Source organism: Ictalurus furcatus, chromosome 5, assembly GCF_023375685.1.
Source record: "Ictalurus furcatus strain D&B chromosome 5, Billie_1.0, whole genome shotgun sequence".
Classification (NCBI taxonomy): Eukaryota; Metazoa; Chordata; class Actinopteri; order Siluriformes; family Ictaluridae; genus Ictalurus; species Ictalurus furcatus.
In genome coordinates this window covers 6,869,364-6,887,590 of record NC_071259.1, presented here as the reverse complement: position 1 = coordinate 6,887,590, position 18,227 = coordinate 6,869,364, and the positions used below count along the sequence as shown (strand labels likewise).

The window sequence follows — 18,227 nt, the reverse complement described above, 5'->3', positions numbered from 1 at the left end:
TGTATTGGTTTTAATGAAAGCTGTAATGGTCCCTGTGAGTCTCTACTGGTAATTTGTTGCCTTCTATTGGTGGCATGTTATGTCTAGTGGCTACCATTAAGCACCAATAATGGTAATGTGCTTAGCTGATGGTTTGTAATGGTATTTGTAGTGGAAATCATTAGAATTTCTGTGATTTCTGGTTTCTCTTGTTTTTTGTTTTGTTTTTTGTTTTTTTGTTTTCAGGAGGGAATCTAAAAGTTTTTATTCAGTAAACATTGGCGTATTTATCTATAGTTACATAATGTCCATAAAAGTTAGTTCCTGTTATCACTTATGTTATAGCAGTTCCTTCCCCAGCTTCTCCTTTTTCCTCCTCTTGAAGGTAATAATAATAATTTTTAAAAAAACACGCAGCTTGACATCCATCTATTTTCTGTAATGCTTATCCGCTTATCCTACACAGGGTCGCAGGGAGCCTGAGCCTATCCCAGGGGACTTGGGGCACAAGGTGGGGGACACAGTCACACACACACATACACCCATTCACACACTATGGACAATGAAGAGATACAACAAGATACAATGAAGAGATACAACTGTGGAAGGAAACCGGAGTACCCAGAGGAAACCTCCCTAGCAAAGGAAGAACATGCAAGCTCCACACACACAGGGAGGAGGTTGGAATCAAACCTCCAAACCTGGAGGTGCGAGGCAAACGTGCTAACCACTAAGCCACTGTTCCCCACAGCTCGTCATGTTACAGAGAAACTGCAAAGCACAAAGCCCTCTGTCCTGAAGACCTTCACATGTCGGAAAACCTACTTAAATAAACAGAGCCTCACAGAAAACATCCACTATACCGATATATATCCCAAAAATCCACTATGAGGAAGTTTTACAATTACCACATTAAGATAAGATAAGATAATACATTATTAATCCCCAGATGGAGAAATTAGGGGATTAATATAAACCTGTGATGTGAATTACAGTCAGTACTACTGCCAGAGCTGCTGTTATGGAAAATGAATCAATACTTTCTGACCAATCAGATTTGAGAATCCAACTGCAAGGTGATATAATTGCTAGTTAAAACATTGAATTGGCTTTTCAAGTGACGCAGCCCACATTCTGCCTCATGAGTTGCATTTTAAGAAACGGGGTAATGTAAAGAGAAGGCTGAGATAAAGAAAACACCATGGTCAGTTACAGAACAATGTTATGCCTAACACTTTTTTAAATACAGCTCTAGAAATACTTTAAACTTCACCTTTAATCTATTAGTCTGGTCTCGATTACACAGTATTCTCTTCCATATTATTGCACAATACGTAGGCTTCAGAGATTCCCGGAGTACTTCACAGAAATGTTGTTCATGTCAAAATTCAAGCAACAATGAAGACACAGCTGAAGTAAAGGTTGGAATGGAGAAGAAGAACCAGACAGGTCTGGAAAGCTCCCCAGAAAGAAAGAAAGCCACACTGAGCTAGACTTCATCAGATTGAAAGGAAAAGATGATCTGAAACATGTCTTTACTTGGTTACATGAACCAAGTCGACTGTGGATGCAGAAAATCCTGATTTAATCATGTTTCAAGACACACACACACACACACACACAAGTGAAAAAGGCAGAATTCATATAAAAAGCACACAGGTTTTTATTGCATATCAATTTCATGTATAAATTCTTCATAGCATTGGAAAGATTACATTTGGTATACATATCTATTCTACAGAATTAACATCAGAATCATGTCTTTTTCCATGAAATTTCTCTAAAGTACATCTTCAATAATCACAAGCATCCAAAAAAGAACTGCAATTATCAGAATTTTCATTATTATTCTACAATCCTTTCATTTTTTTTTTCTTCTTCTCATTATTTCTCTCCCACAAGCATAATGTTTAAATGAATAACCATCTGCCTGTTGCAGGTAAGGCAGTTAACAGGACTTAAAGTCAAACCTACTAACCTAACCACATGTACAATAAGTGCATCTACAAATTCAGTATTTTTTATGACCTTTTTTTTTTTTCTTTTCTTTCGCCTTTTTAATTTAAGATACACATTTCACAAATGGACACCATTATGACCGCTAAAACACAAGTCATGCACAACAGTTTCTTTCAATAAACAGAACAGAAGCGATATACAACTCATATCCAAATCAAACAAGCACCATCTATTTTCAAACCCATGTTTTAAAACGAATTCGCAGACGAATGCGACGGTTTCTTTTTTTTTCTTTTTTTTTGAACACTATACAGTTTTTCGTGGAACCATAACGAATTATGGTTTTACGTTTGTTTTGTGTTGTAACAGTGTGTGTGTGTGTGTGTGTGTGTGTGTGGGGTGGGGGGTGGGGGGGGGCACACACAACAACTTCCATATCGAGACCAGTTTGTGACCATTCGTTTCGTTCGTTGGATCGATTTACTCCACCACCTACAGCGCTTGCTTATTACAGTAGTATGTGACATCATGAACCTTCGACATATGCAGTATGATTAAATATCTCTAGCTAGGCCAGTTTTAAGCGGACAGCTAGCTACCATGTCAAAAACTCAAATGACACAGAGACGCCATCTAGTGGCAGATATCTATAACAGTGCCCTGTAATAGTACAGAAGCGAATTCTTTCTATTGAGGGTGGTACACAATGTGTGGTTCATAATGTTTAGCCTAATCTGTGACACAATGTTCATGTATAAATTGTGGCTGAAGTGCTTGATTAAAACCAAGTGGCTTTATTTGGAGAACTGGGGAGAGGGAGGGGGATCAGAAGCAGTACTTAGGGGACAGATGAGGTCTGAGAGATCAGGAGTGCTGTGTATTTAAGTGCTAATTGCACACATTATACAAAGAGAGTAAAAGAAAAGGCTGCGATGGGAGAAGTAATAACGACAGATTCGACTTTTTTATTTTATTTTTATTATTAAATTTTTTTTCTTTAATTGCCATCCGAAGAAGAAAAGTAACGCTAGAGGTTTGACACATTAGCAACACATTGAATCTATTCTACACATTCATCATGAGCTTGTGTTTAGTTGTTGTCTTTATTTTGTACGATTCATGCGCTGGATTCACAGTTCAGTAGAGTTGCACGAGGACTCCTGAGTCCTGGCACTTGGGGTAACATGCGTGTTTTTAAGGGCTGTGCTTCCTGCTCGAGCCCGAACTACACTCGCAAATCAGCGTTAGAAATAGAAATTTCCCAGCTCACCGTTTGATCCTGTTGATTTAATCCCATTCCAGCCCCTTCGATTAACAGCAGCTGCTTATGTTTGTAAGAAATAAGATTGAATGAAAAAAAAAAATGAGAGAGAGACAGAGAGAACACAACACAGTTGCATTCAAGGTCCACGCTTCTAGCTTTGTGCTGATGGTTTGTGGGATGATTTGGATTCGTTTTGGATACAGTGGCATGCTGTTTCCTACTCAACACACAGGACTGGAAGCTGTTCGAGAGACTGACACGGCCATTCTTTCGCTGTATTTAAAAACGGGCAGACTAAAACCGAAAGCAAAACTGACTATAGCAATACAAATATAATGCCCCACCATTCAAGTGACCTGATGCTTTAATCAAAAGATTCATTAAAAAAAAAAAAAAAAAAAAAAATCCAACCATTTGTTCAACATCACACCCTGTATGTACAGTTTGAAATGGTCGAGCGAGTGAAAAATAAAAAAAAAACAAACCTCACAATGAACACGAACAGACTGGTGCCGACGCCAAAGTTATAAATAAAATAGTTGATTTTGTCATTTACATTTTGGCATACCGGTCTCTATACAATATCCTTCAGAGCATCATGAGATTAAAAGTCTCAGTCATAGATTTAACTACAGGGTGAAACTGGGTTAGTTTTTCTTTTCTTTTCTTTTCTTTTCTTTTCTTTTCTTTTTTTTTGTCTAGAATATTTTTTTTCCTATAATGATGAAACAACTAAAATAAATAGAAATCAAATGCACCTCAAATCAAATACATAGACTGAGCAGGCGATACGAGAGCAAAAAACAAACCCCTACTAAAACAGCATAAAAATAACCACTGGGAAATAAAAATAAATGATTGTCCAAGAAAAAAAAAAAGGGTTATTTGGCACACAACACGCTTTGCTATGAATTTCGAAATAATTTTGTACATCTTACAACATTATCATACAAATTTGGTCCTTCACTAAATAATTATATTAACAATTTAAGCACAGACGTACTCGAGAGAAAACAATACTGTTGATCGAAGAACAAATCACATACAAAAAAAAAAAGAGTGTTTCGAATGCATGAGAACGTTGGGAGGAGAATAATTTAACGCTTCAAAAAATAAAATGGCAATCATGACAGTAACAAGGTTAAGGTGATATGTTGAGTTGAGCAGCCATGCTTCTGTTCTACCACTCTGATGATGATCAACACAATCAAAGAGGAGGGATGTGATTAGCAGTGGACGGGATTCTGTTTATTTCTGTGGCTCATCCGTTTGAAAAAATATATATCGTGTTAATTCTGATCCGTTTCGTAAATTAGTTCTACAGTGCAGTTTATGGAGACATCTAGAAGACACATGAAGCTGTTCCGCTATCTGTTCAGACCCTGTCTTGGTACGCCGATATGCGCTCTTGTGGTTCGATCGTGCCGCTTCATGGAATATAGTTTGGGGACTCGATCGGATCGGATCAGCATACGTGACAAAAATACCTGCTGTTTCCTTCTTCTTTCATCTATCGTCACTTTAATAAGCATGGCTGTCCTAATGAGAAATGATGAATGAGACAGATTTGGGATGTCACGGGGATACATGGGTTGTTGTTTTTTGTTTTTTTTCCAAGACCGAGTTTCCGAGGAAAAAACTGCAGATTGAGCTTTAAAACAGATTGTACAGAGTGGAGTGGTCAGTCTTTTGTCTCTCTGTTGTGGGAAGGAGATATCTACAGCTCTACTGGTTCAAGTCTCTGTTTCAGCTAACAGTCTTTCAGCTAAACTCCTCCCCCTTTTCCCAGTCGAAGTGGTGATTCGTCTACTGTAAGCATCACTGGTCTTCATGTGCTATTGTAACACATGCATCTCCTTCATGGTGGTCTTTACCCATTCCTACTGCCCACTCTCTCTCTCTCTCTCTCTCTCTCTCTCTCTCTCTCCTCCTCCTCCTCCTCCTCTCCCTCCGACCACTCCTCATCTCCTTGCTCTCTGGGCTTAGATGTGGTTGAGTGGGTGAAAGGAGCTGGTTTCTGAAGGGCCTCCTCCCATGTTCAGCCAGGCGTCTAGTGAGTTCTGGGAGGATGGATGCAGGGGGTTGTTCTCCGACAGAGAGAGCATCATTGCATAAGCCTGTGGGAGGTTGGGGGCACACATAAGAGCAACATGTTTAACCTAGTAGACTCTACAAAGCATTGCAAATCTGATTCAAACCTTTAAAGGAGCAGTTTGCGATTTTTAGAGCCCTCTGCTGGCTGTGAGGTGAACTGCAACCGCAATAGAGAAATACTGACATGTCTCCTTCGCCCCAAAGCCCCTCTGTTGAATCTAAGTACGCATTTTGTATGGCAAATTCAAAATGTACTGGATGGGGGCGGAGTTCCTTTCAGAAGTTAACGTTAATGTGAAAAGACGCTTGAAATGAAGATTAAAGATACATTATCTGGCAATATTGCCATACACAGAATGTAGAAAATCTAAAGATTACAAACTGCAACTTGCATCACGGAATATTATAAAGAAAATATATACAATAATCAATCGAGGCACTTTGCGTAAGACGTTAGCAGTTTTGAGTCTATATGGTGCTACAGTTAGAAGACAAAAAGGACAAGTGTTGGTTATTACAAAGTTATTTAGTTATCCTATGGACATTAAAATAGAGGAAGGATGTAAGAAACAGGAGAGAAAGTTCATTCTTGATTCTTTTCATAATGCAGTATATTATAAACCTAACTTCCAGAATGTCTTACAAAAGCAATCCCTCTATAGCTGATGGTTCTCTGATAAACCTCTAACTATCCAACCCTGAATTTCTCAAAGTTAGTGAGTCAGCATATTGACACAAATGAAGTGACCCCACACTTTGTGCCTTAGGTGGGTGCAAAGGCATACCTGGGTTTTAGCCTGCCTCAAGAGTGTTTCTTTCAGCGCCTCAGACTCTAAGGAGGTGTTAAATATGTCTTTAACGTCAAACGGCTCGTCAGCAGGCTTATGGAGCTCCAGGCCCTTTGGAAAGCCAGGCAGAGGCTCCAGATCTAACAGGCCTGCATCCTCCTCAATACACCTGCACCGGGAAGGAGGGACGAGGGGTTGGGAAGAGGGGAGGGAACCCTCAGTTAGCCCAATCAGAACGGCTGTTGGAGCCGGATAAGCCGTGATAATGTGGCGCATGCACATGGTGTTAATGGAGGGATGGCGTGGAGTGATGGTGTCACAAAGTGCACGTGCAAGCAGGTAGAGTAATACACAACCATGCACAACTAGATACAGCTGTTAGTTTCAACCAAGCAATCTCAGTATCAATCTGTATTTTGGGGGGGAGGAAACCCTATTGGCGGTTTCCGGAAAAAAAAGAATAATTTTCTTTTCCTGTCTTATTTTATTTTGTATTATTTACCTAAAAGCAAACAAGCACTAGGTAGTAGAGAGTTATTCGCAATAACAGGCTCCCTAACAGGTTGAGCAATTTCAGTACTTCCATTTTAATAAGAGGTTTAGGAACATTAGAAGGTTGCCTTTTTTTTTTATTATTCAGCGTACCAAAAACAAAACAAAACAAAACAAAAAAACCCTGAGGACTCAGGCAAATAATAAACAGTAGTGGACACTGCAGAGTGGACTGCTGTGTTGAACACTAGTCATGTTAGTGTTTGGAAGTAACGTTAGATTTGGGATAAATATTATTGGAGGAAAAGTGTGTCAGCCTGTAGTTCATCTAGATTCATCAAAAAGAAATGATAGAACCCTTATTCTTGTGCTTGTAATGCAATCAGACTCATCTCTTACAAACATATTAGAGAATATGAAAACCAGCAAATGCAGCAAAAAAGAAAAAAGAAAAAAAAAAGACATCATCTGGTGCCCACTTTATGTCTTATCATGCGAATAATTTACTCTTCTTTCCACAAATGAATGGTAGAGTGCTCGTATGGACATGAAAGATGAATGCGATCTATTCAGGTGAGAAGCGAAGGTGATCTGTCTTACCTGCGTGGGTGTTCGTAAGTCATGGAGAGCGGAGCGGCTTCCTCGTCATCGTCGTAAGTGCCTTGCACCATGGTGGCGGGAGAAGTCATCTCATCCTGGGACTTTTCTGTTAACGAGCCTTCCTCATCTTCGTCGTCTCCCTCTGCCTCCTCTTCCTCCTCCTCCAGCTTGGAGTCCGTGACGGCGTGGCTCTCAGGACGCTCGTCCTCCGTCATTTCCGACCTGGAAGAGTCCCAGATGAAATACGGGTCGAGATTATTTGGCTTATGATTTAGTTCCGTTTGTGTTGGCTTATACGGTATAATTAAGAAATCCTGAAAATGTCCTAACAATGGTCTCTATTAAAAACCAGGGATGGTAATCTATTAAAATCAATCAAGAACTAACATGACTTCCACATCTTTCATTTTGCTTTTTTTTTTTTTTAATGTACCTGCTGAGCACAGATATTACATACAGAACTGGTATTGAAGTCTACATTTGGCACAGTACACTGAGGTTTGACTACTACAACATAAGCTCATATATATAACTAAATGAGCTTACTCCATCTCTCCTCAGATGGACTATTTTAGCCTCGGAGGCCCGTGATGGCAGATCTACTGTCATAGACCGACTGCCGAATATCACCACTGCGTACCGTGTTCCAGCCACCCAATTACTATCCATCATTGCTGAATGACCTGTGATTTCCCTGCCAGGCCTTAGCCTGAAAACATGCAGGGCCCCCGAATGACAAACACACACATTGTGTAATTAACGACAGACGTTTTTGGCAATGATAAATTAGCTAATCCCAGAAAGGCGAGACGGGCCAGTCCAGCAGGGTCAGATCCAATCATCACAGCCTGTCTTGCTGCCACAGAGTTCCACAGAAAACGGCTGTTCTGCAAAGCACCTATCAGCACCAAGCCGTTCCATTACTCCTCTCTCACTTTTACTTGGTCGCTCTTTTGCTCTTTTCAAACCTTCCAGTTCTTCAAACAGTCATGAGCTCACTGCTTTTACAGAGTCTGTCCCCGCAAGTTGTTTTGCCTTCAGAGTAGTCCATCGGAGCAGACTATAATGACAAGTGTTCAGGAGAGAGGCATCAGCTGGCTATGTGAGGGGTGGACTTATTGAAAAAAAAAAAAAAGGAAATGGGAGACTCAAGAACGACTGCTTGTTTTCCATTTTCCGTCGAGCTTAAATATCCCATAATCAAATTGGGCCCTGGCTCAGGAGAAAGTCCATGGCGTGCGGAAGACATTGACAGGCCTGCCACAGACCTGCGCTTTGTCTCTCAGTCTAAACATGTCAGAACACTGTTTGCCTTAGCTGGAGGGAGGAGATGTGGGGCTCCATCAATGTAGTGCACAGATAAATGCCTCAATCGGAGGGTCCCCAGGGACGGCTAAACATGAAAGTCTGTCTCAAGCCCAAAACACCCCCTAATCTGTCACGACCAGTCAAAGAAGGCCAGACCGGACACACTACTTAACCACCAGTGCCCACCTCCAACTCTAGCAAATTCTCATTCTTTTCCCAGAAAAGCAGAAGGAGGACAGACAGAAAGGAAGTGTGGAGGAATGTGCTGACATCTCCAACAGACTGTCACGTCCGTCACAACAGAATCAAAGAAACGAAAAGAACCAGATGGAATGACAACTAAATACTGAGGATGATCGAGAGACAAGGAAATGAATGATGCAAGGAGGACTCCGAGGAGCAGTGATCCTGCAGCTGCCTGTCTGTCTCGACTGCAGCGATTTGCAGTGAGACAGAAAACAGAGCACTTATTTGAATTACAGATATTAAAATGCCAGGCTTGCCGTTTCTAGACAGGGACAAGACTATTGATCCCAGATGGCAGAGTGAGAGGCTTTCATGTGTCTGGATGAGGTCGGGATATCAAGGCTGAAATTGGGCAGGACCATTATATGTCATAAGAAGAATTCGCGCATCTGTGTTTTTATTCACACAGACATGGCAAAACTGCTTCGCAGAATATTTCTTGAAATCTGAGTGATTTTAGCCGGCCAGCTCTGAACAGAACTCAATGCACACACACTCGTGTCTACTCAGCAATGATATTAGTTGGTGCTCCTGAACTACCCAGAACATATATGGCTAAGTGTATTATCAGATATAGGTCTCCGAAATGTTGCACCTCCTTCTCTGCCGTTTTAAAGACAAAGTTGTGCGACCAAATGTGCACATTTAGGATTGCATAGTAAGCACATTCCACACGCAGCCACTAGGGAGCAGGCTTGAACCTCACAACAGACTTAAGTTTAAGACTCTAATCTTGCCTGAGTTGTGCTCTTGGTTACTATAGCTTCCAAACACAACGGGAATGTGCGTGATATGCATTTCTACCTTTTCTCTGAGGAGCTGCAGGCCTGGTTCAGCTCGCTATTGGAGATGAAGTTTCTAATCTCTGAGAAATACGAGTCCTCTTTTTCGTCTAAAAGTGCGTGATTGTCAGGTTCGGAGTTTGGAGAGGAGATATTTGTTCCCAAATTTGAGAGAATCCCAGAGTGCTGGCTCACTGCCACACAAACAGAACAGAACAGAGAGAAACACACACAGAGGTTGTTACGCATTGTGTTTACAGTATATAAACCCACACATAAATATATCATCTATTTCACAGCACCATGATTATTTAGGCCTGTATTATCTTACAGAAGTTTGGGCAGGACAACAGAGCACCCTTTGACTAGTCTGGAGAGGATATGTTTACCTGGGATATTCTCATGCTCGTGTTTCTTTAAGTGGCGGTCCAGGTTGGTCTGCTGACCGAAGCAGCGGTTACACAGGTGGCACTTGAACGGCTTCTCTTTATTGTGAATGTTGCGAACGTGTCGCTGGAGGTTGGATGAGATGCTGAAGGAACGGTCACAGTATTTACATCTGCAGGCAGAGAGAGAGAGAGAGAGAGAGAGGGAGAGAGAGAGAGAGAGAGAGAGAGAGAGAGAGAGAGAGAGAGAGAGACAGGGACAGAGACAGGGAAGGGAAGAGGGGGGGAAGTAAAACAGAGAATTAGAACCCTAAATGAGGTCCCTGTTCAGCTATATAAACAGCAATCACTAGCTGTAGAATGCCTCAGTATAAACATGGCCAACACATTACAGGCAATTGGGCTCTTTAGGTGGGGACACATTTGTCATTGCAGCTCTGACAGTGAAATCAGAGCATAGGCAGCACTCCTCGCCTCCATGTTTAAAAAAAAAAAAAAAAAAAAAAAGTTTCTGTAAAGCCAATTTTAAATGACTAGGACCTGTAGTGGGAGTCAGACTCACTGACATTTATAAATATGTAACTTACAGAATGAAGGTCCAGATATGACAATATAATTTTAAAACACACATAGTCACAGCCGTCTGATGACTTGTAAATTGCCTATGTGCCTAGTGAAGCGACTTTCTTTCAAAGAGTAACATTTGGAGTGAATTGAGTTACTCTGTGAATTGTATTGTGCTGTGAATTACTCCACCCTGTGGCTAAGAATGGCACTGCCTCTAGTGTTAACATGTAGGTGTACCTAGAGAAAAGACTACTGTAATACCATGGTGGTTCTCAAACTTGTCCTTAGGGCCCCGCAAATGCTTCAAGTTTTTGCTCTATGCCTGTGCTGTGTGCGTTCGGCTAGAGCACAAATGTGGACGGTCTTAGGGGCCCAGAGGACTGCTTTGAGTACTGGCTTAAACATCTTTATAGACTTCTCTCATTTATACCAGAAAGGAGATATGGCTCCAAACAAAGCTTCCTGCAGTACTGATTTCCCAACTCAGACTGAATATTTATCATAATGTTCAATTATTCTAAACAGGTTCTATTTTTTTTTTTTTAAAAACTATGTAAAAACATACAAATATTTCCAGAAAATTGAACAGACTGCACATTCCACTAACGTAAAGTTCTTTTTATTACTGTATTATTAAGAGGATGTTCTGCTAATATAAAATTGTTCACTGGGTCGATATGTAAGTTTTTTTTTTAAATCGACCCAAAGTCATTTCCTCTGTGCAAAACTAATTCCCAAACAAACCGAGCTTCTTCGTTCCTTCTTTGCAAAAGATGAATGTGATTCTAATTTCCTCTCTTTTTTTGTTCAGCCTAATCATTTAAATTAAAGAGAAGTCTACAGTGTATTAACTAGAGCATTAACTTACTATAGCCTGGATGGGCACTCTTCAGTGACTTGTGTGTATAAGTGTGTTTCTGGCACTGAGTAACTAGCCCTGAGGGCCACGGCTTAGGCTCTTCCAGTACGTCTCTTTGGCCTGCTTGTTCGCGACGACAGCCCATCCAGAATAGGCCGGAGAACATCAATTTAATGTGCTGATAAACAAACACTATGGCGAGGTCGTGTCAAGCACCCCGCTGGACAGTGGCCCTTTTGTTGGGTGGCCCTGCTCGATCTGCACTCCTGTGGCTGGCTTGCAAGATTGACTTTCAGGCCTAATTGCTTTGGGAAAATCACTCGTCATCAAGTGCTCAGAATCAAGATGCAGGCCTCTTTTCATGTTTCAATTTATTTTCACGAGTGTGTGTGTGTGTGTGTCTGTGAAGTTCCAGACTTGGTGCATCATGGTTCATAGAGAATGGTAAAATGCCAAGACAGCATTCTTTCTAATGGCCTTTTCTACCCCCTGTTTGGTTTATTTTATAAGCCTGTCCAAGGGGACTTTAAATTACTTCATCATCTTTGAGTTTTTCCTCCAGTGTTACAAGGACTGTACATGGAGCGTTACAATCTGAATGGGGTCTTTCAATGGTCAGCACTACTGGGCCAATTTCACTGCAAAGAGTGGAGGCGATAGCATCTCGAGCAAGGCAAATAACCTACTACAACGAAGCATGAAGACGGCTGAGTGCAGTCCAGCTCTGATACTGGCCCGCCTCAGCCTTATTTCCCTCAAAGCGGGGAGGGGAGATGATGATGATGATGATGTCTACCATTTGTTAGGGTAAATTGTTTCTAAACGAGCTAATCAAGGGATTGTTGTGAAGGAGCCAACCATGCAGTGACCATGTCCCATGGGAGGCTCTCTATCTCGCCGACTGCTTCCACAAAGCACAGCGGTAGACATGTGGGACTCAGAGAGGGGAGAGATTTTGTCTGAACCCGCTTTCGCTTTCCCGGAAAACAGGGCCTTAAATAAACTTCCAGGAGGTATAACCAAATGAAAAAATATACATATTATATATACAAAACAATAAACAATTGTACATTGTTACAAAATGTACATTTATAAGAGCTAACCATATCTTAAGTATATGGTTGGACAAAAAACAGAAATTGTGGTTCTTTTATCGTTTAAAAAACGGCCTTCCTTATGAGGCCAGAAAGGAAATAGTGGAGCGCGCATTTTATTTTTAATCTATAATTGATTATAGTGTCCTTTTTTATATGCATGCGGCTTCATCTTTATTAAGGAAAATGGACAAAGCGTTACGCTTTGTTTGTGGTGCAGATTCACGTACTCATCACTGTATACTATATGAATCATTGGCATAGACATCGTTGCATCATAAGAGGAAATTGCATATGTATATGTTCATTGCTAAGGCACTTCTAGGTAAATTGCCCTCTTACATTTTTAATCTCTTAACTTTTTATATGAATAGTTATTGTACTAGATCTCTATCACACATTCGGTTAAAAGTTCCAAAGGTATACTCAGAATTTGGCAACCATGCTTTTTTCTTTTCATGCTCCCTGGGCCTGGAACGACCTCCGAAATGTAGTTAAACTAGAAATATTGCCACCTCTGAGTACTTTAAAACGTCTTTTGCAAACGGTGTTAAAGTCAGTCGTGTAAGTGCTTTTCTTGATTTGACTTTTATTCATTCTTTTGTATGAGTATTGTTGTTTGTGGTTATTTCTGTGTGAAACTCTATGCGTTGCCATCTTGACCAGGTCTCCCTAGAAGAAGAGTTTGTGATATCTCAATGGGATCTTCTTGGTTAAATAAAGGATAAATAAATAAATATTAGTCTCTCCAGATAATAAGCCCTTTCATTTTTATTTGGACTTTTCCAAAATCGTTGCATGAGTAGTTGATGGTGCATGAAGCCAGTCTTGCTTCGTGCAAACTTCTTATCTGTTCTAAAGCTCCTTAAACGTCACCTCTTTCGTGAACCCAAAGTTGATCAATCTGACAGAGAAAGGAAAAACTGGCCATCAAACATGCAGCTTTGGGTTAATTTTCCTCCATTAGCCTGATGCTCTGCTTAAGGCCACAGCATCCAGAAAATCAAAGTCCCCCTCTTCAGAACACCCTCATTCTCACAGAATAGGTTGGAAGGTTGCCAAATCTGTGATAATTAAGCTGCTCTATAAACAGTGCAAGGATGTCTCTAGGGCGCTATTACAGGCCAACATTGTCCAGAGCTTGCATTGCCGCTTTAACTCCACAACATCTGCACAGACAGAATTAATCTTCCTTCGCTTTCTCGTGCTCCCATATTTCTTTTCTTTTTTTTTCTCTCTCTCTCTTATTCAGTCTTTCTAGGGTGTCTCTGTATCACCAGCAAAAGGCCTGTAGCTTGTGCTGAACAAACAGCAGAAATGTTCCCATTTATAATAGGGTGTGTTTGTGTCTGTGTGTCAGACAAGCTTGAGTGAAATATTTTCTCTTGGTTTTCCAAAATAGGCATGTCACAAGCAGGAGTAAACTGCTCGATTATGGAGCGATGGTGACACTTCAGTATGTTTGGATTGGTGGACTGTGCAGACTCGAGTGGCTGAAGTTACCTCTATGTGTGGTTTTGTGTTAGGAACAGAAATGGGGACAAACATTCAGGGCTTTACATCTGAGTGGTTTTGAGAAGCTTACCTGTAGGGTTGCTCTCCTGTGTGTGTTCGTAAGTGCCTGGTAAGATTAGCCGACCTGGGAAAGATTTTCCCACAGTACCTGCAGCAGAAGAAAATGGGCCCTGATACAGTGGATCATGAGCATAGCCGTTCTGGTTTATGCATAAGACCAGTATGCAGATATGTTTAGTAGAAATTTAATATGGCTTTATTGAAGCTCCAACCTGAGAGAAATGGATGGTGCTTACCTGCAGGCATAGCGTTCTTTGCCTTTGCGGAGGATAGCGTCAGACAGAGAAGGAGGAGGGGAGCGGAAGTTGAAGAGGTGATGTGAGGAGTGCTGTAGCGAATTGGGAGCGTCCAGTTTCAAAGTGCCAAAGTTCTCCAGCTTCTCGGTCATGTTCTCCATCGCAGACACCTGAAAAGAAAAGAGACCTTGATAAGATACATACCTTTTTTTTAAATGTCAGGTTGGGGGTATGACAGGTCTGAGTGACATATTAAACACTGCAGTGAAGTATAATGAGTCTTTATTGGTCACATATACATTACAGCACAGTGAAATTCTTTTTTCTTCGCATATCCCGGCATGTTAGGAGGTTGGGGTCGGAAGTATGAAATTTCAGGAGAATTAAGCAGTCTTATTGGTATTTTAAGAGTCTCTTTGAAGCTGTACTAAAGCACAGTAGGAGTATATACCATTAAACCTGCAGAAAAGACATGCTTGTGTTTAAGGGCAGAATGTGTGAGGTGAAATTCTGCTTCAGTGCATGTGAGATCCATGTCAATCTTAATGGTGTTGGTTCTTAAAGAAAGTCCCTACAGAAGCTCTAAAGAGAATGACATTTTCCCTGACTGGGGACTTCCCCTCACTGCTTTTTAGGGCACTTGCACCTATAGTCAGAGCACTAATTCTGACATCTGAACCATATAGGGGTTAATCTTGCACGGCTTTCCATGGGAATTGTATGCTGAATTTTGTTGTTGGTGAGGTTGCCTTTAATTAAGATTAACCATTATTTCGGCCTGTCAAAATAATCACTAGGCCACTAGTGGAAAAAACTACTACGGCCTCTTGAAGATATTTTGTTGTGTCCTGCTACCTGACGAATACAATAACTTAGATGGTGGGGGCTGTGGCAGAGAGTAGGGGAGTTTCGCATCATTACGAGACAGGGCGGAAAGCCGGAGGAAGCTGTATATCAGAAGGTCGAGTCTTGATTGTGCTGTTCAAGAGTCACCTCCCTGACCTATGCCACGTTAGCAGCCACTCGAGCAGCCCCCTGGGAGCCCCCAGCCCTCCACTTTGTTCCCAACAAGTCTCAGAAAGAAGCCACTGAATGAGCTATTCACCTCCGAGAACGGTAAGCGTACAATGCAGTTTAAGATACCCCTCGCTGATAGCCCTTCCCCATTAGACACAGAACAAAGGCTTAGCTATGTGTCTCGATGGCCAAAAACAGCTTACATCCTTCCTACGTTTGGAATATGAATAAACATGGAGACAGACACACTGTCTCAATTTATTTATTTATGTCTGAGTACCTTCATTTCGTCACTCCACCAATTAAACATGGGCAAAAGCTTGGCCACTGAATGTCTATTCTGCTGTTTATATCTTTAGATAATAACCAGGATAATATTTATTTTTAGTCCTTTATTTACTGCAAAACTACTTTCTAACAGTTAATCAAACAGCAATCAGTATCAATGATCCAAATAAATTCAATTCTTTTCACATTTATTGTATGGGTGTTGTAGTCATTATACTGTATTTGTGGTGCATGCATCTGCTATACATGTCTTTCACTCCTCCCCATTGCATTGTCAGGATATAAGGTGCATGGGAAGGACAGTAATCATAAACATCTCCTCAACAGCTGAAGCGATGTTCTCGCTCTAACCGGGTCTACCCAGCTGTCCTTATGCCACCCAGAGTAGCGCAGACTGGGAAGGAGAAGGGAGGTGGATGAGAAAATGAGAGAGACAAATGAAGAAAGAAGGGCTTGGGGTGTGGGGGAGGCAGCTCTGCATTGATAGAGAACAGATTTACAGGGCAGATAAGACAGTTCCCAACAAGAGAGGCCATTCTCCTGCACACAAACACAGGAAGTGTCTGATGGACATGAAGACATTATCTAGGCGGCCAGAGCAAAAAAAAATGGTAGGAAGTTATTTAGCAGTGGGCCTCAGAGTAGAGCTACACAGAAACAATGCTCTGACTAAACTTAGCGGTGCTTTAGCACTACATGGGACAACTCGCTCCAATTCAAAAGGTCATTATTAATAATATTTTCATTTTATCATCACATAAAAGGTGGGCAAGGTATGAAATGCTACCAGAAACAATGAGGGATTGTTTTTCAGAGCAGAAGATAACAAACTGTACTTTATACACTTTTAATAGCGGAAAGGTCTGTACACTTTTCAGATAATCGTAAATCTCTGATCAAAATCTAATCCAATTAAAATGCACTTCTACCATAACAGGGTGCAATTTCATACAAAACTGTTCAATAGTAGGAAGGTTTAAACATTAAGGTAGAGAGCAATGGATAGAACAAACAGATTCCTTTTTTTTAGGTTCTACAGCTCCGTGGTGATTAGGTGGTGTTACCAGAGATCACATATATCTGTACAAGATACCTGAGGGTGGAAGAGCAGCGGAGATGGTCTCAGGTACTTCTCCTTTAGTGCTCCTACAGGATCTATCAGCTTCCTTTTCTCCACCCTGCTGGACAACAACACAGAGGGTTACGTATGAACGAAGGACATTGCTCCGATCCTTTGTCTGGTATATAAATCTAATACCAACTTGTAGCACAGAGCAGCAATTTGGACCGACATCCTAACATTGTACTGTGACCCCCTCGGATGAAAATACCTGTAGATGGGATCCATGAAGAAGGGCGAAGGCTTGGCGTAGTGGAGCGAGGGCTGCTGCTGAAGAGGAGGCTGCGGAAGGGACACTTGCTGCTGAGTCATCTGGGGCTGGTGGAGGTTCTGAGATTGGTTCAGCACTGGATGCTCATCTTTAGTTGGCGTCTTGCAGTTGGTGCTATGGACGTGATTCTTACGCTGCTCGTGTGTTCCACCATTCTGACTGGCTCTGCTCCGGCCTCCAATGCTCAGATCAAGAGGCTGATCCTCACCACTGGGAAGAAGTGCACTAGAGGGCTTGACGGAGGGTGGAAGGAAAGGTTTCACTTCCTTGGGCTTGGTGGTGAGGTCAAAGGGTGACTCTGCAGCAGTGGTGGTAGCCATTTTCTGTATGTGCTCACGAGGTGATTTGGGTTCTGGTTTTAGGAACATGTTAGGGTTGAGTCCTCTGTCTGTGAAAGGGTACAAGGAATGTGGAAAGTTGGGTAAGAACTGAAAGGGGAACATGGAAGGGTAAGACAAGGAGCCCATTTTCTTCTCCTGCAAGCCCATAAAGCCTGGCCCAAAGTACTTTTCAGCAATGGAAGCGATGGCTTTGATAGAGTCGGTTGTGGCAGCAGTAGGTGGGAGTGCCTGCTCATCGGGTGGAGGAAAGAAGGAATGCTGGGAAGAGAGGAAAGGGCGATCATGAGGAAGGTTACCTGAGCTGGACACTGACACTACACTGCTGTTGACCTCCTCTTGTTTGCCTTCCTGTCTGTGTTTCCTTCGACTCTTCTCTCGCTCGCTCTCCGCCTCGCTGTCTAGATCGGAGCCAGAAACTGTGCCAGTGGTGGTGTCTAGATCAGTGCCGCTGGTGGTATTAACATCCTCTAAATCGCTGCCGTCAGACATGTCACTCATTTTTACCTTATTCTTACTGTCTGACATGGACAGTTCCTGCGTAGACTCACGATTCATCTCTGACTGGCTAAGGCCACTACCTGCATTGCCATTGGTGTTGCTAACAGATGTGACCATTGAGAGAGCAGGGGCATCAAGGGGACTATGAGGAAGCTTCCCATCTTGACTGTTACTCAGTGGACTCTTTAGTAATGGGCTAGGGGGTAACAATGTGGGCCTAGGATACAGTGATGGGGGAAAGATCCCTGTGAAGCCATGGGAAAGCGACGGGAATGCAGGAGGGGCAGTAGAGAAGGGGAGGCCTGGATGATGAGGCCGCGAGGGGAAGTAATCACCGAAGCCAAGTCCACTGTGATTCAGGCCAGGATGCGGCTTGGACTTGCCCATGATGGGACTGGAGGTCATAGGGATGCCTGGCGTGAATATGCCTCCATGACTATAATGGTTCTTTCCCTCGCAGAAG

At 42.0% G+C, this 18,227-nt stretch overlaps 1 protein-coding gene across 2 annotated transcripts in view; it reads right to left on the bottom strand.

Moving 5' to 3' along the window:
* Positions 1 to 4,694: 4,694 nt before the first annotated feature.
* Positions 4,695 to 18,227, bottom strand: part of prdm16 (PR domain containing 16) — a 172,787-nt gene continuing 159,254 nt past the window's right edge. The window contains exons 9-17 of one of the 2 annotated variants that reach the window (XM_053624508.1): positions 16,866 to 18,227; positions 16,628 to 16,715; positions 14,230 to 14,399; positions 14,004 to 14,081; positions 9,902 to 10,071; positions 9,535 to 9,706; positions 7,177 to 7,398; positions 6,082 to 6,253; positions 4,695 to 5,319 (exon numbers count right to left, since the gene is read on the bottom strand). The exon at positions 16,866 to 18,227 is cut by the window's right edge and continues 142 nt beyond it. In XM_053624508.1, the coding sequence (XP_053480483.1) occupies positions 5,185 to 5,319; positions 6,082 to 6,253; positions 7,177 to 7,398; positions 9,535 to 9,706; positions 9,902 to 10,071; positions 14,004 to 14,081; positions 14,230 to 14,399; positions 16,628 to 16,715; positions 16,866 to 18,227 (2,569 nt within the window). In that variant the 3' untranslated portion in view covers positions 4,695 to 5,184. The remainder of the gene's footprint in view (positions 5,320 to 6,081; positions 6,254 to 7,176; positions 7,399 to 9,534; positions 9,707 to 9,901; positions 10,072 to 14,003; positions 14,082 to 14,229; positions 14,400 to 16,627; positions 16,716 to 16,865) is intronic. The other variant, XM_053624509.1, reaches the window with a different exon arrangement.